This window comes from Aulostomus chinensis, chromosome 23 (assembly GCF_037954235.1).
Source record: "Aulostomus chinensis isolate RoL2024-O1b breed Wild chromosome 23, RoL_Achi_v1.0, whole genome shotgun sequence".
Lineage (NCBI taxonomy): Eukaryota > Metazoa > Chordata > Actinopteri > Syngnathiformes > Aulostomidae > Aulostomus > Aulostomus chinensis.
The window spans coordinates 9,678,542-9,699,248 of NC_141342.1; the positions used below are offsets into that span (position 1 = coordinate 9,678,542).

At 42.9% G+C, this 20,707-nt stretch overlaps 2 protein-coding genes across 5 annotated transcripts; one reads left to right on the forward strand and one right to left on the reverse strand.

Moving 5' to 3' along the window:
- The first annotated feature begins 1,531 nt into the window (after nucleotides 1-1,531).
- Nucleotides 1,532-19,384, forward strand: slc38a10 (solute carrier family 38 member 10). 4 transcript variants are annotated; one of them, XM_086195461.1, is made up of 18 exons: nucleotides 1,532-1,768; nucleotides 1,927-2,190; nucleotides 3,250-3,367; nucleotides 4,203-4,248; nucleotides 4,448-4,541; nucleotides 4,646-4,789; nucleotides 7,193-7,317; nucleotides 11,056-11,158; nucleotides 11,257-11,439; nucleotides 12,007-12,115; nucleotides 13,375-13,481; nucleotides 13,573-13,723; nucleotides 15,101-15,271; nucleotides 15,348-15,779; nucleotides 15,882-15,968; nucleotides 16,530-16,550; nucleotides 16,871-17,011; nucleotides 17,109-19,384. In XM_086195461.1, the coding sequence occupies exons 2-18, from the start codon at nucleotides 2,101-2,103 to the stop codon at nucleotides 18,338-18,340; spliced, it is 3,354 nt and encodes a 1,117-aa protein (XP_086051587.1). In that variant the 5' UTR covers nucleotides 1,532-1,768; nucleotides 1,927-2,100; the 3' UTR covers nucleotides 18,341-19,384. The 4 variants fall into 4 exon arrangements, with proteins under 4 accessions (XP_086051587.1, XP_086051586.1, XP_086051585.1 ...); XM_086195460.1 differs by lacking the exon at nucleotides 7,193-7,317 and adding an exon at nucleotides 6,424-6,548 and having other exon boundaries at nucleotides 1,533-1,768; nucleotides 12,004-12,115; XM_086195459.1 differs by having other exon boundaries at nucleotides 1,533-1,768; nucleotides 12,004-12,115.
- Nucleotides 19,109-20,638, reverse strand: ndufaf8 (NADH:ubiquinone oxidoreductase complex assembly factor 8). The gene is made up of 3 exons (XM_086195464.1): nucleotides 20,371-20,638; nucleotides 19,805-19,915; nucleotides 19,109-19,728 (listed from the first exon to the last, which is right to left on the reverse strand). The coding sequence occupies exons 1-3, from the start codon at nucleotides 20,449-20,451 to the stop codon at nucleotides 19,708-19,710; spliced, it is 213 nt and encodes a 70-aa protein (XP_086051590.1). The 5' UTR covers nucleotides 20,452-20,638; the 3' UTR covers nucleotides 19,109-19,707.
- Between the last annotated feature and the right edge of the window lie 69 nt (nucleotides 20,639-20,707).

Sequence of the window (20,707 nt, forward strand, 5' to 3'; positions counted from 1 at the left end):
CTCTGTCACATTGATTTTGAGGGGTCATTGGTGCACAAGGACCAGGGTTTTCCTGTCTTAACCTTTCTGATCACACACATACACACCCGCGCGCACACACACACATTTAAAGACAAACTTTATAACATAAAAGTGGAGCTGCAAAGTAAGATGGTGAAACTAGAGAGAATATATTTATATGTGAATTAAAAAGAATAAAAGCAAAGAAAGAAAAGATATGAGGTTCTGTAAAAAATAAAATGCTTTTTTTTGGATAGCCATCACACACACATGCACACATTTATGTGAGTCAAAATCCCCCCCCCACACACACACAATCTGCCTGAGTGTAATCACATCCCCGCTTCTAAAAACCCCTTCATCCCCAGAGGGAACACACACCCGGCTGGGGGGAAAGCTCCCAGGTCAACACTCCCCGCCTTCCTCCAAAACCCCACGTTCCTTCTCCTCTTTCCTGGTCAAACAACACAATAGTCTTCTATCAGAGAGGGCACCGGGCAGGCGCTCTAGCTGCGGAAATACACGGAGCCACTGCCAGCAACATTTCAGGTGCTGGGCTTGAATGGCTTTTCTGATGTCATCTACAATCTGCCTGTTCTGTTTTAGTCTCTTTTTTTTCTTCGCTCAGCGTCACACATTTTGCTCCTGCATCCCCCTGTTTCCCTTTCCTGAGGGCGAATCTCGAGGCATCTGGAAAAACAGGATTCATACGTGTGTGCGCTGGTATTGTTATGATGGCAAATCCAATTGGTGGAAGAAGAACAAAAGTAGTAATTCCCCATGTTTTAAAATCCTTCTCAAATAAAAGTAGGTATAAACAAATTTACAACTGGGTAGGTAAGTCCAGTCCAGGGGCTGGGGCCCTCTGCAAAGGATCACAAGATACATTTTATGAGTCATGGGATGTTTATGATGTGAATGAAGGAAAATAAATGGAATGTTAAATAAAAGGTTTAGAAGGGGCATATCAGCGCTGGAACTGATTATCCATTAAGTTCATCAATACACACACTGTCTGGACTTGATCATGTGTAATACCTCAACTATAGCTGCAATCAACTGTATGTACGGTCATTACTTATATTTACACACTCACGTGTGTTTGTGTGTGTATTTACAATATTTGAACATGAAACTCATTTTGACATGCTTATGATTCGTATACATCCTTTTATATCACTCTTTATATGTTGTTGTTGAGTGTGCATATTTTTTTCCATTTTATTTTTATTTCTCCATTCTTATATAGTTTACACGCAAATTAAGTAATTTAAGAATGTCTGATTCTGAAAGACCTCTAAAATATGACACTAACCGAGTAGACTGTAAGAGGTCAAAAGCCAAAACAAGGTTTGGAAAAATCAATGAATGATATACACTCGCTGAGACCGTAAAGTCGAAGAGGCAAGCGGAGGGATTCATCATTGAATTCTGTTCATTCCGACGTCTCGTCTCCTGCAACTAAACGTACTACCACAATGCGACCACTAGTAGGCGCCCACGTATTACAACGACCTTGAAGCGTCCAAGCTGAGTTGTCTTCTCTCACGTCCTCGACTACAATACCTACTTCCTGGATACGCGTTCAGAAAAACAGCCTGGCTGGATTTGTCATTTTGAATCAAGTTCCTCTTCTCCAACTTACACATACACGAAGACGACTTTGTTTCAGCGATAAAAGCCGTTCAATGCTTCCGCATCACCCATGATAACGTAAACGGGACAGCGAGGCGGCGGGCGCGGAAGTCATTTCATAAAACTACAAACGGTAACGTCAGCTTAATAGTTATACGCTTTATTCTTTAAAAAAACCTTTTGGTATTCTTTTTGCAGTATTTAATGTTGGGGTTTATGTTCGTGTATTTCGTAACTGTATGTATGTGTTCAACAGTGTTAAATGTTCAACTCAGTTGTGTTTATCCTCAGAGCGCCACGTCACTGACCGTCGAAGGACTCGCTAAAACACACCCCGGAATTAAAGGAGTCCCTACATGAAGCCAGACATTTGACAACTCAGCGTTAGTTGTCAGTTTGAAGCTGCTTACGTGTTCTTGGACATTTTTCTTACCGAGAAGAGGAGGAGTTAGTTGGTGGTTCAGGATGACGGCGTCCAACTGGGGTCTCATCATGAATGTGGTCAACAGCATCGTCGGCGTGAGCGTGCTAACGATGCCCTTCTGCTTCAGACAGGTGCGTCACCTGCGGATGTACACTGGCTGACCACCACCAACAAAAAAAACCCGCACACATAATGTTTTATATGGCTTACTCGGCAGTACACAAACTTTATTTAGGAAACAACCACATTTAAAGAAAGAATCTATAATTCTATCCAGAAATTCTATCTGACAGTTTATATTTCACTCCCAAAAAATATTTTTGCCTTTCAAGTAATCGCAAATAGGTGTTTTCGGGTAACAAAGATGTATTTTTCAGTGCTGCATCACTTCTTCGTAGCTCCAGAATGCAGGAAGAGCCAGACACTGAAAATTAACTGCTGCTTTGAAATGCACTATAAATGATCGAACTCCCCGTTAGCAGTCGTGTAAGCTCTAGACTGGCTCTACACTAAAACTAACTTGAGGTGACCTCTCAGGTTTTGACACTATAAATAAAATTGAATAAAGCAACAAACCCAGCTGGTATCACATAAGTTTCAGCTCAATTATATTACTAAAATAGATGTATACACTCAGTCGCTGCTTTAGTAAGTCTTTCTTATTTAAACTGAGTTCTTTAAGAGAGCTTTGCGGTGTTTACTGTTACAAGAGTTACAATGCTCAGTTTTTGTTGAAACTGAAGGTCTTCTAATATCTATTCTGCCTGAAATTATTGTATATATTTGAGGGGGAACATTTTTTTGAGAGCACCACATTCAACTTCCTGCACACTAAATAAGTATCATCTTGATGCTGTTTGCAGAGTGTCTTGTTATGTCTTCACTGTGTTTTATATTTCTCCTGTAAAGATGTACTCTCGTGTTATACCTCAAAGTGTGTGTGTGTGTGTGTGTGTGTGTGTGTGTGTGTGTGTGTGTGTGTGTGTGTGTGTGTGTTTGTATCAAGTACTATGTGTTTTCTGCTTGGACTGCTGTTGTCATCTGTTTTAAATGTAGTAAAAGTCACTTACTAACACTCAGCTATGAATCTTAGCATCAACTTGATGTTTTATATTTAAATAGATTGTTTTATGTTGTATTTTAGTAAATTGTCAGACTAGATTTTGAGTTTTCTCTTTGTTCTCTTCCAGTGTGGGATAGTGCTCGGAACCCTCCTCTTGTTCTTCTGTTCCTGGATGACCCACAAGTCTTGCATGTTCCTGGTTCACTCAGCCAGCAACACCAAACGGAGAACCTACGCAGGACTGGGTGAGATCCAGTAGAGATGAGTGACTCATCTTTGAACGCGTATTAAACAGGAGTTCGTGTGTGTGTTTTTAAGTATATATCTTGATTCTGTGGTCATAGTTTAGCATGTGCCACTTTTTTTTAGGCAGGCTGTTTTGGGTCCCGCTAACAGGGAGCACGTGCCTGTTCACGAGACTTGATTTGAGCCTTTCTGAGTGTTCTTGACAGAAATTAATATGTTCTGAACTTTGAAATCCATTCTTGGTTTTTCGTGAGAACAGTGACACATCTCACCTGTCCCTCTTTTCCTCTCTCCCTTCCCGCCATCTTACATTCTGATGATACATGTGTGGAGTCCGAGTCCCGCCCAATAGCGTTTCATCGCCCATGTGTGAACTCGTGAAATAAATCAATCTTGTTTAAGTGCGTGTATGGGTGACTTGTTTATGCTACCGCTACAGCCTTGGTGGGGGATGTAAGTGCAATGATGACTCTGCATAGACGTGCTACTTCCGTCGTGCAACGGCCTCCACTGATGATTCAATGGTTTATTCCCAATCTGGTATTAGAGTGGGCCGGTGAAGAAGCTGGTGGTAGTTAGCAGTCTCAACAATAACCATCATTACTAAACACACACTAAATTTTAATAACAATAAACCCACACCAAAGCCCATGATAATGCAATCAAATATGTCTGGTGTCATGCTCAAGCCCCTGTCCAGTATGTCAGGAATGCTACATGAGCATGCTGCCTTCGTTTTGATGTTGTTTGTTATCGAACCCAGGACTATTTTTAGCCCACAACCATCTGTTTGACCACATGTTGTTCACACCAACGTCACTCTCTTCTCTGCAGCCTTTCATGCTTACGGGAAACCAGGAAAAACCCTGGTGGAGACGAGGCAAGTCTTATTATTTATTCATGACATGGCTTCCCATGATGTTGACTTGATTTTCTGTAAACAATTATAGATTTTAGAACATTGAAAGTGGCTCAGATGATAGCCACTCTAGAATTAAAGTAAACATCACAAAGGTCAAATAAATGTGGAGTGTTTTCCTCTCCATATTAATAATTAAGATTTCTCTGTCCTCTTGCAGTATGATCGGGTTGATGTTGGGGACCTGCATTGCCTTCTATGTTGTCATTGCTGATTTGGGCTCTAATTTCTTTGCTCAGCTGTTAGGTTTACAGGTTTGACACAACGACTTCTCAATCATTTAAAACAATCAAGTTAATTTCTGCATAACAGGTTGAATAAAGTGGAAGGTAATGCCGCTTGTCACTGTCTTGTAAAGGTTACGGGCGGTTTCCGTGTGGTGCTGCTGATTGCTGTGTCTCTGTTCATCGTGCTGCCTCTGAGTCTACAGAGGAACATGATGTCCTCCATCCAGTCCTTCTCTGCCATGGCTCTCATCTTCTACACCCTCTTCATGTTCACGGTGAGTTCGCCGCCTCTACTTAAACTACCCGACCGTGTGGAATGTCTGTGGAAACACATTTTGGCTTGTGGATAAAGTTTCTTGTGCATGAGATAGAACTTTCCTTAAAAAAGATGGTTATATTTATGGTCCACCTCAGTGGGTTAAATAAATATTAAAATGGCGTTTATTTAAGTATCAGCTACAGTTAAAAGTGGTCAAGGTTTTAAGGTAAAGCATAAATAGGATTAAGACCACACCGGTGAATAAATATACTAAACTGTGATGTAATAATGTAGTCGTCGTTATCCATAGCAACAGAGAAAAACAACATTTGAGTCTTACCTCAGTTTATATCATGACATCTTTATACAGTTTCACACATAATGCATTTTTCTTACTTGTCTTCTTCCCTAAATGCCACGTTCAGATCTGGTATAGATATCCATCTGGGTTAACCGACTGCTCTAAGTTCATAAATTGACACCATGATCAGCTTCGTCCACTTTCAGACTCGATGTGTAGTTGTTCTTGTGGTTTACCAGCAGGAGGCAGCAACATGCTTTCTTTGACTAGTCTGCTTGACATTAAAACAGAAGAAGAAGACATCAAACTCTGGCTGGGTCTAAGCAGGGGTCTCAGACTGATCCACTAAAAGGGCCGTGTGGCTGCAGGTTTTCATTCCAACCGAGCAAAAGCAACACCTGATCCAGCACAGCTTAGTTGATTTAAGAAGAATCAGGTGTTGCTTTTGCTCGGTTGGAGATGGACCAATGTTCACATTAATAAAAGAATGAGACCCAGACCACCTCTGAATGGGGTCCGGGTGATCAGTGAGTCCTGGTGCCCTTCACACACACTTAAAGCTGTCTATTTGCGATGAGATCACTCAAGATGCATGTTAATGCCACATCTGAACAGGGCCGATGATGATGTACATTTGAATAACTCGTAGAATCGACTACGCTGATTTTAAGAATGTTGTTTTTTTGTCTCGTATTCATTGTTATATTGTATTGCCTCTTTCCAGAACTTCTATATGTCTATGTTGTCTTTTATTTATTCTTTTTTTTTTCTTCTTCTTTTAAGGTAAACCCATCCTGAATCACATAAGGCTGAAAGCAGTTGCTGCATTGCTTTTTGTAGACTAAGATGAAGATATCCCCCTGGGAAAGGGAGAGGAGAAACCAAAGGATGCTTGATAAGGCAATTTATTCGTTAAAGTACATACTAAAAGCAACATAGTAAAACAGTTTCAATCTTGAGATCTGTCCACAGCACCGGTTTCCCGCCTCATGTGATTCAGCTTGAGTGTGCGTGCGTGCGTGCGCGCATGCGCGTGCATGTGTATTTGTGCATGTGTATGTTCACTGACCTGTACTCTTGCCACCCCAGACTCAAAGTGTAGAATTTTCTCATTGTGGTGATAAATTGTTGCAGGTCTGTGTTTGTGTGTCTGGCTTTAGATCCAGGCCCGGTCCAGGTCTGACCCCTAACCCTCTAACTGTCAAATCTACTCCTCTCCTTCATCCTACCCTTTGGATCTTTCACCCCCTTTCCTCTATTCTCATCACACTACTTCTCCTCTTTGTCTTCCTCTTCTCCCTTGTCACCCCCCCCCCCCCCCCCCCCCCCGGCTGGTGTTGGTGCTGTAGATAGTGTTGTCGTCTCTGCGCTACGGCATAATCTCGGGCTCCTGGGTGGAGCGGGTTCACCTGTGGCGCTTGAAGGGCGTCATTCAGTGCCTGCCCATTATCGCCACAACCTTCTGCTGTCACCCGTAAGTAAACCATGGAACCCACCCCCCAGTATACCACCACTGTAAGGGCAGTGGAGGGTGGATGGAAAGTGCCAGTTTTGGAGCAAAATGAAGCCTGATTTTTCCCTGAAAACCCCCTCCTCCCACTTACCCGAACCCTCCAACCACTCCTCCTCATTTTTCACCTTTAATTCGGGTTTGGTCTAAGCCATGTCAGCTTTATGCTTGTGACTGTGTACGTGTGTGTGTGTGTGTGTGTGTGTGTGTGTAATGGTGGCAGTAGTACTAAGGCAGAGGGACCGCCCGGATCTGAGTGTAAGAGGCAGAAGGGCCGTAGAGTGCTTTAATTTGATTTTTTTATCAGGTAACAAAACGAGCAGGACGTTTGAAACACGCATGCTGACTGAAAACCTGTGAGGTTGTGTTCACTTTTCATTTTTATTCCTCATCATCAAATGTTTTGAGCTCTGTCAGGTTTTTGTTCAGAATGGGGTTTCTGTGTCTTCACTCTCAGTGGTGTTCTCTCCTCATTCTTGACTTCCATTTTCGATCTGTGAGCCATCAGCATGGGTGCAGCCCCCCTCGCTCTTCTTCATGCTCTTCCTTCCTCCATTTGTGTTGATTTGGTTTGGGCTGTAACCCCACCCCCCCCTCCTTCCCCTTAGATGGTGCTGTCCTCATTCAAACATGGGCTGCTCAGTGGCTGGTGGCTAGGGCAGGTCAATGCGGTGCGCTGGGAGGGCGTGTTTCGCTGTTTCCCCATCTGTGGGATGGCCTTCGCCTGTCAGTCGTAAGTACCGCCACTTCACCCAAACAAGATTGTGTAATTAAAACTATTTTAAAACAGGATCATAAAAAATTGCATATTGATTAAAAACAACAACAACAACAACAATGAATATTCATCCCTAAGATCATGCGGTGAGTTGATTGAAACCTTGGCCTTGTGCTCTCAAACTCCTGCGAATTTAATCTGTTATTGCCACCACAAGTAAAAATCTAGAAAAATCTTCATTACAGGGTTTATATCATCATGAAAAAAAAAATAGCAACTTCCAGTCCTGGAATGGTTTTTGAAAAAAATAATAGAAAAAAAAAATCACAGAAAATAGTCCTCACGAAAAATCTTGTTCGGTCAGCACTGACTTGATGTTAACTTGATGTAAGTGAACTGGCACAACCTTTCAATACTATTTGTTGAAAGTTCTGGGTTGTTTTTTTTTCATGGGTAAACAGATGTTACAGAGAATATTTGGTCATTAAAATTTGCCTCAAGGGTAAGGAAAAAATCTTGGAATAGCCATGGATGTATATTGGTAAAAAACGTGCTCCACCTCTGTATTAGTACAAGGATCCTTGTGTCACGCAAGCTGCAGTGGGGGGTTTGGTATCCCGTAAAGAAAGAGATTAGCGGGACACACGCAATGGTTGGGAAGGATTCATCACTGCAAAGGGAGCTGCTTATTTCACTAATGTGCTTTTCACATTCGGCTCATTCGTTCTTGCACCACCGTTGAGTTCGCCCTCTCTTCACACTCTGTCACGAGACTCGCATTCAGTGTGCGCTGCTGCTGCTGCTGCTATACTTTTCTTCTTCTTTTTTTTTTTTGGACATGAATGAAAAGTTTGTTTGAAAACAGTGTCTCCATTCAGTTGTCAAGTGACTTTTAGATGCCCCCAAAAGCTAAAATTAGAATTAATTGGGGTCATTTGAAAGGCTCCTAAGAGTTCATGATACATTTAAAACTTCCCATAGGAAAGTCTTCAATTAGTTAGATATTTGTTGTTTAGCAACTTTTGAGCAGGTTTGGAATGAAATTACCCACATATATGCCGTACCTTCGATAAAAGACGTCCGATTTTATACATTTAAATGAGCAAAAACACAACCTAGTGAGCACTGCAAGTATTGCGAAGATTCTGAAAGGGTTTTCACATCAATCTTTTCATTCCATTAATTTTCCCCACGATGACTGCTGAGGTAACATCACTGTATTTCAATTCTCTCAGCTTATTCAGAGAAACAGTATTCATTCACTTCTCTGCTTTCATTCATCTGCATGCTCAGCATCTTTTGTCCTGTCCTCTCCCCGCTCTGGTGCTTTGCTTTGGGTTAGCTTTGAGCCAGCTAGGGGTGAAGGTCTGCTGTGGGTGCAGGAAGACTTCTCTTTGAATGCAGCGCTGGGGAATTATGTGGGGGGTGTTACAGTGAGGTCTTCAGTGACCAGATGTATGCTTGCGTGTAAATGACACTCAGAGAAGAGTTTAATTCATGTGTTCGCTCAAAAACCAACATAATATCATGGTACAGCAGGTGTGTTTGTTAGCAAGAGGTGTGCTTAAAGAGGGAAAAGGTGTGTCCTTGTGTGTATTTATGCATGTGTGTTTTGTGCGTCAGTTCCCACCAGCAGTGCTGAGTGATATTTGGCAGGATGATTTTTTGGCCTGCGGTCAGGCCGAGCGAGGCTAGCGCTCCGTTAGGTGGCAGGCAACTTAAGCCAAACCACTAATCAACACATTGGAAGGCGGCCATCTTGCAGACACACACTGATGTATTCACAGGCTGATTAAACAGCTCTCAGCGCATTGGATTTTTATTACATTCATGAAACGTGTTTACTTTCAGTTAAAACATTACTTAACGGCACTATTATGAGCGGATGGGAGCTGGCCCTGTTGTTTTTTTGGCAGGACGCTTGGATAGTGAGGAGCAGTTAGCTCATAATAGAGGGACATAAGAAAAACATGTGCTGCAAAAATGTCCCTGTGTGACACTACCGTCCACATGCAAGTTAATGATATTATCTACACACACACACATTCCCCTAGAAGTCACTCTCTGTCATATTTCCTCAGTTGAAGGGCAGAGTTAAAGCAAATAAAAACACATTAGCCTCTAAGTCAGGACGATCGAGTGACCATTAGATGCTTTAGCCCCCCACTTTCAATATGCCATTTTATTTAACCTTGGCTATGAGATTTACTGGTTCACAGCTTAAATAAGTGTCGAGGAACAGCTCCACGGGACGGTGCTCGCTCATAAAACCAGTGTGTGAAAGAGAGACAGGCAAAAGACAGAAGAGGAGGCTGAGAAAGTTATTTTCTCTCTCTCTCGCTCTCTCTCTCTCGTGTTTCTTCTTTTCACATACATACAGGAGAAGAGGAGAGAGAGGAAGAAGCACAAAGAGTCTGCCAGGAAAGTTTATAATGCTCTAAAACCTGCCAGGCACTAGCTGTTAAATCTAAGCCTGTAAATTCACTAGTTAATGTGCCGATGGTCCCCTCCACACCTCTTGCAATCTCGTGTAGCTCAGAACAGAAAATGACAGCCAGGCAAAAGACAGACAGACTGACAGTCACAGGTTCAACCTCAGCCAGCCTTGACTACTGTCACCCATTCTGTCTCACACACACGCGCACACACACACTCATACACACACCCTACATCCCTTCCTCCACTGCCATTACGTTATTACACCGATTTATAAAACATCCTTTTTGCTTCAATAAAAAAACTGAAACATGAATTACTGTTCACGTTATTATTGTACATAATTCCACACGGTGAAAAACTTGTTGCATTTATGTGCCGGTCAGACGTCTGATTTATTTTTGGCAATATGGTTTTAGGAGCCCATTATAGTAGTTAATCTTAAAAAAGGAGCATGATTTAAAAATGAATAAATAAAAGCAAAATGAAATGCATTTTAGAAGGATATTTCTCCAGTCCTTATCCCTCAGATGTTGACACTGTCCCGGGCAGCAGCCACTGTATTGAGAAACAACCAAAAGGGAACAAGCTGCATCCATTCTTTTTTTTTGTGCTTGTTGAAACAGATTATTTTATGTAGTTGATTTCATTCTTTGGCAAACTGGAGAGTACTCGGAACAGTACATGCGCTACCAAAGTGGACTCAGTCAAACTCAAATTTTTTTTTTAAAAATTTGAAAAATTCTCCTGATTTTTTTCCTAAATTTGCCCTAAAATTTGCCTTTCTTTGCCGGTTCATGTTCCACCCCTCCTGCGACTTTGGAGAAATTCCGTCTCATAGTTTTTACATAATTCTGCTACCAGACTACTAACATGTAAATCTGCCTGAAGGTGTCTAGAATTGGTAAAACAAGAAATTGGACTTAAGGTCAGTAGATATAAAACTTAATCTGAGCTCCCAATGGGTGACTTGCAGTGTTAGAACAGACAAAAAGGATCCACCCTTGTCTGATGATGCTGACAAGGGCATGAGGACAGCGATGCATCATTTGATTATTGAGTGGCACAAATGGGCTCCCATATGGCTTCTCATTAAAAAGAAAATTATACAGCACAGACACCAGGACCAAATTTTAAGTAGACTACCGTGTGCTGCATGTTGTGAACTGTTTAAGTAGAGAAACATCTATTTGGCCCATTCTTCTCGTAAAGAGACATATTTTTTTCCTCTAATCTGGGCAGCACATGAATGCACAAGAAGAGTGTGGCGATGTGTCATACAGCATGAAGAGTGTGTGGGCTGCTTCTCTCTCACAGGCAGGTGTTGCCGACTTATGACAGCCTGGATGAACCGTCCGTCAAACGTATGAGCACCATCTTCACCTCGGCCCTCAACGTAGTCACCATCTTCTACATCACTGTGAGTGACTCGTAACAACAGTCGGGTTTGACATTCTCACGTGAAAGACAAAACAAAAAAAAGAACCATCATATTCAGTTCTCCTTTTTTCTCCCCAGGTGGGATTCTTTGGATATGTCAGCTTCACAGAGAACATCGCGGGCAATGTGTTAATGAACTTCCCGTCTAACCTGGTGACAGAAATGATCCGAGTGGGCTTTATGATGTCTGTGGCTGTCGGATTCCCCATGATGATCTTGCCGTGTCGCCAAGCCATCAACACCATGCTTTTTGAGCAGCAGGTGAGCTTGAGTTCTGCAGTTTGAAGACAGTTTACATCTTAAATACACCAGAAATATCACTCGCAGTCCTGTAGCGCCTGTTTGTTTTGGTTGTTAAGAATCATTCCCAGAAGTGTGTGGCTGTATGTAAACAGAACTCCTTTGAAACGGCTGTAATGGAACTTAAGCTTGACGTCAGTTTAATTTTGATCATATCCAGACGTGAGCCCAGATACACAAACACAGCTGACTTCTGCAGTTCAGTTTGCATATACACTGTTCTCCTCTAGGAGGAGAGGAAGTGTGTTTGTGTACTTTGTTGTTCAGAAAACCAGACCAGTGGTGTGGATAGACTTTTGGCAGTGTGATGATAATAAACAAGGAAATGCATGGTCGCTATATCAGATGTTGTTGTGGAAATATTTAATTCTGTGCATCCGCGAGAAACAAAACTGAAATCAGGTCAAATCCACCTGTAAATTTGGGTTTTTTTCAGCTTTTATCTCTTTTTCTTTCTCTCCTTCTCTCTCTCTCTCTCTCTTTCTCTCTCTCTGTCTCTTTCTCTCTCTCTGTCGTGTGCCGCAGCAGAAAGATGGGACGTTTGCTGCTGGGGGATACATGCCTCCTCTGCGCTTCAAGATGATCACCCTCTGCATTGTGTTTGGCACCATGCTGGGAGGCATTCTCATCCCCAACGGTACATCCTGTGTATGCGTGTGAACAATCAGGCATGAATTGAATGGTCTGAAAGTGTGTGTGTGTGCGTGGGGGGGGGGGGGGGGGGGGGGCTCACTGACTGGAGGTCTTTAATGTGCATGTGTTCCTTTATGTGGGCGGAGTAGCCGAGGAGCTTTACGACGCGTGTGAATGTGACTTTACGAGTCAGTGACTGTCACACTCTAACACAGTCCTTAAATCAGAGCCCTAACTTTTATCTTCTTTTTAGACTGGCAGACAGGAAGATAGGGCTATTATTCTCTCCGACTTTCATTCTCATAAACACACACACACGGACACACACACTCACGGACACACACGCACACAAATGCTGTGATACTGGCTCTGTGTCAGGCTCTTTTGAGTCTTTTCTGACAAAAAGAATCAAAATGGTGAAGATGTAAAGATGAGCATGAGTTTATGTTTTATTCATCCCTTTATATGAATGAAACTTTTGATTTGGTGGACACACGGACATACACATACACACGTATACACATTGCGTGTATTTGGCCGGCTCTCTGTGTATCTAATCAGACTAATAGACTGAGGAGAAGGGAGGTAAGGACCCTGGGGAGACCGGACACTAAATCTGTGTGAGACAATATGGTGTCCGTCGTCTGGATAAACGATGGTTTTTCGGGCCCGACGCCCAGTTAGCCTGGTCCACAGAGACAGGGGTGAGGCCAAGGCTTGCCGCTGCCAGGAGCAGGGTGCCGCGGATGGGAGATTTGAGCGTTGGGCTGGGCGGGTGCTGATTATCAATGGCAGTGGCAGCGGCAGGTATGAATGGAGCCAGTGATAAGGAGCGTGAATCTGGGGAATTGCTTTGAGGTTGTTGTTTTTATTTATTTATTTATTGTATCCCCCTCACTAAAGAGATGCAGTAGCCACCATGGGACTTAAACCCTTCATCTCTGCCAAAGTGTATTGTGACAAATATTTCTTTGTTAATTCAGCTGTAAATGTTAAGTTTTTTTAACTCTGAGTGGTAGAAACATGACCTCTTATCACTGCAACTGTGTATTAATTGCTGTACATTTAGCCCTGATTATGCGTTACATTTCTGTTTATGTCTACTAAGTATATCACCTGTTTTTATTCATTTATTTAAGGTTACTTTTTAAACTGCACATTTTGCCAACTGTGGAATTACAAATACCACTGATTGGGAATTGCTGATCTACAAGATTAAGTGATATTAGTCATTAATCTTCCCATTCTGTTTTGTATATTCAGTGGAAACCATTTTGGGTCTGACTGGGGCCACCATGGGCAGCCTCATCTGCTTCATTTGCCCCGCACTCATCTACAGGAAGATCCAGAGGAACGGCCTCATAGCTCAGGTTTCACAGTCAGATGTGGCTCTTGAGTAACTGTTTGTTTTTTCTTCATTTGAAAAACTGTTTCCAACTTGTTTTTTCATTTGGCCATCAGCTCGTGCTGTGGGTCGGCCTGGGCATCCTCCTCATAAGCACCTTTACCACCCTCTCCATCTCGGCTAGTAGTCCCAGCACCAAAATCCAAGTTCCTCCCCCAGCACCCAAGAAGAACAACCTACAATCCCCGAACCTCCCTGAGTTGCACGGTAAAGATCATGACATGGCTAATGGCTTTCAATGACTTTTAAAAATGTGACGGGCTGTGGATGAAAGTGGTTTACTAATGAGCCATGGAAACATTTACCTCAATGAGCCGAAGCGGGGGTTTTCTCACTGTCTGATATTGGACAGCAGCATTGCATGTCATTATTTCTTAAAACAGGCAGCAGTAGCAGTGATGACGTGTTTACCTGCCGTTTTATTTTCAGAGTCCTGAACTGCATTCTAAAAAGAGCAACATATGAGCCAGTAGCAAGGGGCTAGAAAACAAAGACTCAAAGCTACAGTGTGAAAGAAAAAGGGGGGGGGTGTGTGTCTTTCATCGCTGTCAGAAGAAAAGATGGAGACAGACAGAGTGACTGATAGACAGACGGGCAGGGTGAGGAGATAACCTTTTGATAATATCAGAGAACAGCGCTGAGTGCTTGACATTGATGGAGCGAGAGTGATGCCCTTCAAACTCCAGCAATTTCTCCCCACCCTTCTACCTCTCTGTTCATTTCTCCTGTCATCCCCCATCTCCCCACCCCCACCAAAATACATTGTCTACACACCCCCTTCCCTCTCCTATCTCCTGTGGCACTTACAAAAATGCAGCTCTGTCTGTACAAAGTGAAGGGGAGTAAAGCAGGTTTGGGAGGTTGCAGACAGAAGACTTAAGAAGGTAAAGAAACCAAGTTGTCAGTTTTTTTAGGCTGACACACAAGTACTTCTCCTCAAATGCATTTGCATTAACTTCTAACATCTCTAACTCTTACTTTTGTTCCAAGCTGTGCGTTCTTACATCCCCACCTGTTTCCCTTTAGTCAGTTTGAGTTCATCTCCATCTCTGCCCTGTATTACTCTCTGTCATGTACAACGCCTCTAGAATTGTCTTTAATGTCAGTGTTTGCTGCCACCTAGTGGAGGCACTTAGCAGAAAAAATGTATAAAATCAATTTATGTGCTAGAAAGTGCAGTCTATTTGACTTTCTGTGTATTCCTTTATTTCGCAGTTGCTGCAGTATCATTATTAAAAGAAAAAAAACACAATAAGAGAACAAAGAATACATGTCAAGGCCATTGTTGAATAGAATACAATACAAGAACCAAAGCACAGAATAAAGGGGGCGTCGCAGTCATGGTTCCGTGGTTTTGTTGCAATAATGTGCCTACACTTTTTTATGCTGACTGTAGAAGTATGTGTCATTCCTGCAAAGGCCAAATAGAAAGTTTAGCAACAAAACTTCTCCATAAGTTTAAAATAAAAAGCATTTCTTCTTGACAAGCAACACAGTTTGACTCAAGGATCTTGGGAATATGTTGGTTATTTCCAGCAGCAGCAGTTTGTTATAATGGGTTGTGTTTTGTGTGTCTGCATATAGAAAATCTGCCAAACAAGAGGCCGGTGGAGATAGAAAAACCTGACCTCTCACCTGTGGAGGTGGTACAACCTGAGAAGAGGGAGCCAGCTGAACCCCCCCAGATAAAAGGACCTGTAGAAGTACCGGAGATGAAGAAGGAGGAAGAGGTACAGTTGGACCGTCCTGATGCAGGTAGGAAAGACAGACAGGCAGCGGATGACTTGTTCTTCGTTGAACTATGTGGAGTTAATCTTGTCTGTCTACCCAGGCATTGCTGTGCCAGAGGGAGAGGCTCATCGTCACGAGCCACCCATCCCTCATGACGAAGTTCAAGTAGACACCCGAAAGAACAATGCAGAGTTGGAGGATAACAAGATACAAGTGATTCTTCCTGCAAGCGAGGAGGAGCTCAAAACAAATGAAAAGCAAAATTTGGGACAGGCTGCCGAGGAAGGTGACAAGCAAGGGAAGGTTGAAGATAAGCCGAAGCCTTTAGAAGTGGACGTGAAGGAAGAAGAAGTGGATTTGGGTGGAGGTGAAGTCCAATCCAACGAGGTGCTGGAGAAGCCAGCTGGAGACACGGGCAAAAAACAGGAAGTGCCTCCACTAGATCCTGTCAAAGACGCGCTTGTTGTCATAGCCAATCAGGTTGCAGTGGAGGCCGAGAAGGTGAACAAAGCTGTCGATGCCGCTGCGAAACGTGAGTTTTATACACTGTATCTTTGTAACTGGGTTGCAATTCAACTTGGTGATAAATTGTGACCTTTAAACTGATAAAGGTTGAACTGATATTTTTTTTCAGTTGTTGTTCCTGGAGCTGACCATCATCCTGCTGCAGATGAGGTTCCAGCCGCAGACAGCAAAGACACAGCAGACGAGAAGATGGAGGGTGAGTTGAGGGGAAATTTTGAAAGTCAAGGGGAGTGGGCACCACTCATGAGACTCAAAATTCTGTGTTGCACTGTGGGAAAAATGAAACCAATCAGAACAAGTTGCACTACAGGGCTCATCTTTAAATTTCTCAGGAATTAATCCGACACCTAACAACATCTTTTCATGCACTGGAACAGTTTGATTTTCAAACGGTTTGAATCTGAATTATTCATTTAGAGGCGGAGCAGCCGGGGCAGCAGAGGTAGTTTGGCTGTGGTCTACTGCATGCAGTGTATCGCCCCGCCCCTTCAATCATCTCACTGTGCCTGTTTTATCTTTGTAATCTCACTTCTACAATGCATTCTGTCCTATTATATTGTTGAAGGTGTTTAAAAAAACAAACAAACAGGAGAAGGCTGTTTCTTTCTCTTACTTCCTGTCCTTGCTTGATATACTTGGCAGTCTTTTTTTTTTTTTTTTGCTTTTGTTGACTCTCTTATTCTGTTGTTTACTTTTGCTCTCTCTCTCTCTTCTCCATCCTTTTGTTCTTTCTTTCTCTGGCGGACTCCTATCACAGTGATAAAAAAGCTGGTTGCAGGTATGAAGTACCTCTTGCCTTCACTTCCCTTTGTCTTTGCTTAAATCTGTCGTTCCTAAAGTCTGCGATTTATAGATCATTCTAGAATGGTGTTTTATCTCCAGTTCTAGTCACCTTTGAGTCTCTGCCCCCTCTAACATAGTTGGTGTCTCTCTAGAGTTCTGAGTTGATGTTTTAGAGGTGTAAGTTTGAGTTCTGTGTTCCTCTCCTCCCTCACTGAGACCAGCGCTAGATAATTCTAACTCAGCTTCTACATTTGTCTGAACTACCTTAAACCTCTCCAACATGTTTCACTTCAGTGGTCTCTTTCTTCCATGCAGAGGGCCAGCTGGACCACGCTGTGCTCCTGCAGGTGATTCAGCAGCAGCAGGAACAACAGAAGAGACTTTTGGACCAGCAGGAAAAACTCTTGGCTGTCATTGAAGAGCAGCACAAGGAAATCCACCAAAAACAACCTGCTGGTGTGTATGCAGAATATTTAGTACATTTTAGTACGAGCAAAATATACTAAGTGGTCAATGTGTTACATTTCATGACTTATGGGGGCTGTTCTTGAAGGTGAGGCAGAGAAAGGCATCGAGGAGCACTTGGAGGTGATGGAAGGTGGAGCGGCAAAGGTCAGAGACTCTGGTCCGGTTGTGGATGTGAAGCAGCCAAAGGAGCCGGCAGGAGGTGGAGCTGCTGCGGTTGTTGAGCATCACGCTGTGGCCCAGAATCCAGCACCGGCTGAGGATATGGGAGCTGAGGGTTTGGCCGCTAAAGTAGCCGTTCCAGCTGCTTACAAAGAGAATAACCCGGTCGCACCAGGAGAATCCCATAAGCAGAGTGAGCTGGGGGCAAGGGGTGTGCCTCTGGGGCAGAAATTACCAGATGACCGTCCGCCCGTACAGCAAAATGAACAGTTAGCCCAACATAAAGAAGAGAACAACATCATAGAAGGAGAAAACCACAAAATTAAGCATCTAAACAAAGAAGAAGCTCAGGCCAGAGTGGAAAAAGTACAGCTGGTCAGGGAGAAGGAGCTGAAGCAAAAAATGGTCAGAGAACAAGAGCTGGAGAAGGAAAGAGCAGATAGAGAAACGATAGATAAAGAACTGCAGGCAAGATTAGAAAAAGAACAGCTGGAGAGGGGAAGGCAAGACAAGCTGGCCAAAGAATGGGAGTTAGAGAAAGCGAGAGCAGAGAAAGAAGAGCAAGCAAAAGAGAGAGAGAAACTGGTAAAGGAGAGAGCGGTAAAAGAGAAACTTGAACAGGAGAAGGCAGCAGAGCACAGACGCCAGCAGGAGCTACAGAAAGCAGACAATGAAAGACTTGAGAAAGCAAGGAAAGAAAAAGAGGCTGAGGGGGCGCAAGAGAGGCTTGCCCAGCTGGAGCAAGCCATAGAAGCCAAAAACGCTGGAAATGCTGCACAGGGGGCTCTGAGAGAAGACGGCAAAGCTTTGAAGAAAGGAGGAAGAGACCTCAAAGAGAAAGTTGCTGCTCAGGCAGACCCTGGAGAGAGTGTGGAAGATGGGGCCATCAAAGCTGAGGCTTACCCCCAGGGCTCCCACGAGAAGGTGCGGGACCAGGGAGAGATGGATCTAAGGCGGAGGCGCAGGGCACTGGGACCCAGAGAAGATGGAGGGCCTCCGGAGAAGCCTGGGGTGTCCAGGGGGGTGCATGGACTGGAGCCCCTGCTGGAGCTGGGGGGGCCCAACCTGCATGCGGCCCTGGAGGAGCAGCTTCTGGCGGGGGCAATGGTGCACTCAAGGCAGATTAAGCAGACCTCAGAGGATGGGGAGGTGAAATAACACACATCACACAGATTTTCAATCAATAGTAGGAAAGCAGGTTGAACGCAACCTGCAGAAGCTCCTAACACTGTGGACCACAACATAGTTGCCTTAGTTTCTCCTGCCTTCACAATGGACAAAGGAACATTACTGACTAACAGCACAGCAGCCTCAGCGGTCAGAGGCTGCTTTATGAACGTTTGTACCCCCTGGAAAATGACCCAAAGTCTTTATAAAAACAAAGCGTTTGTAAATATTAACTTATTTTTTTTTGTGTTGTGGGGAGAATTTTAGAGTGTGTTGAATTGTATATACATCTATGCAAAGACCTTGATCACAGCAGCCATGTTGACACAACACAGGTGTTAAAAATAACATTTAGCAAGGCTCTGTAGCTGACTAGTACCTCGTTAATGTCGTTAGTAACACCTGTGTTCAACCTGTTTGTTTTTTAAAGGTCAAAATGGCTGCAGTGAAAAACGTCCAGTTGATGGAGTGCATTGATGGGGCAAATGTCCAATGAATATTGAGTGTTTCACTTTAATTCTCGTCGATGTTTTTTTATTGGTTCTGTTTCTGTTCTCGTCTCGTGATCGGTTTTTGTCTGTCATGTTGAGATGTGAGATTTAAATCCTTAAACTGTTTATTTTAAATCTGTCATGTGGGTTCTAGAATCTTCTCCATGTCTTTCAAAATGAAAATAACAAATCATTCATGCTGGAGCTTCTGCGAGGTATTTTTGTATGTAGCCTTATCTCTGTACATGATGCAACTTGATCTGTTAATTTAGCTACAAAGCATTCCATTTTCAGTATCTTTAGTGCCTTTTATTTTTTATTCCCGTTTGCTTCCATTGGGCCTTTCTTGCTGCAACAGTAATTAACAGCTGTATATTAAGACAGGAGAAATGTGATGGTAAGCTCAATCCCTTCATCAGTTAGCACTTCAACACATGTTGGACCTTTGCTTCGTACAAGAGGCTATTTTTCTAGGCGCATTGTTTTTATTCACATTTTGCTGATAATAAAATCTGATACAACCATGATGGTGTGTGTTCAAAAAAAAAAATAGAGAAACAAATTGAAAAATGAATGAACATCTCTTCATTGCAGAATTCTGAGTCTTGCCAAAGAAATAGCTGAACTGGAAAAGGAACTTGGCTTGACTGCCATGTCCATTTATCCTTTAGAAATGTAATATGACACACATCGACAAAGTATTTACAGTACATTGTGAGGCAAGAGTCCAAGCATCAAATACTTTCATGTCTTCTCTCATGTTGTTTATCAGTGGTCAGAGCTGTCCACTTGTCATCTGGTCATATCAGGACAGATCTTCATACCAGGTGTGCACAGGGCCATTCTTCATGCCAGGATAGTTTGACGTCATCTGGCTTTTTTCTTGGCCTGTAAGAACATGATCACAAATGACCGACTATCATTAGGAGACACCTAAAGAGGGACTCTGACTTTTTTCACTTACCGCATTTGCAAAACAGGTCTTCAGAGCCTCAAATTCCTTAGCACAAAGGTCCTTCCTCAACTCCTGTCGGCCTGTTGTGGTGGCTGTCACACACTTGCCATAAGTTGCTGCCTGAATCACACAGAGGATGAGGCCAACAATTATTCTTCATAAAACACAGTTTTCCAGCACAGCACTGATTTAATGAGAAATATGATCTGGAAAATTTCTATTTGTGTTACAAAGCAGCTGCATTTTATTGTGCAGTCTAGTTTAATGACAACATATTAGTGACGCACACCAGCCCTCATAGATAATTTTTACATTTTAGTTAACAAATACATATCGGACAACTGTATGGCAGCCAAACAAATAAATCTAATTAAGAACTGTAAAAAAAAATGGCCTAATTAATAAATAATTTCTTCAATATTATACAAAAATTATACTTTGAAAAACATTTGGTGTTTGATGTCATTGGTTCTCGTGACGCAAGCAATTGTTGGCTAACGTTGGGGTGACATGTAGATGTGTAAAATTTTGAATTTGGCGTCCACTGAATGGTTCCTCAGAATTTAGTTGCTCACCTCGACCGAACATTGTGCAAGAAGTTCAGGAAAATGTCGCATTTTCTCCCGGCTGCGACTCCAGACATTTGACCCAGACATGGCGCTGTTGCGGTTAACGACTTCCCTCTGAGGATTTGAAAACCAACTCACGAGCAGAATGCCTATAATCCGAATATTCCAAAACCACTGCTGCCTTATGGTTCGTTACAGTTCTCGGAAATTCTTCAGAGACTTATCGTCCGTGGACGCCGCCATAATGTTGTCCCTGTCCTCAAGGAAACGGGGCGTGATATGGTGCGAAATGATTCGCTCATTGTCTTGTCAATCAAAGCGTGAACCAAAATTCTTTCGTCAC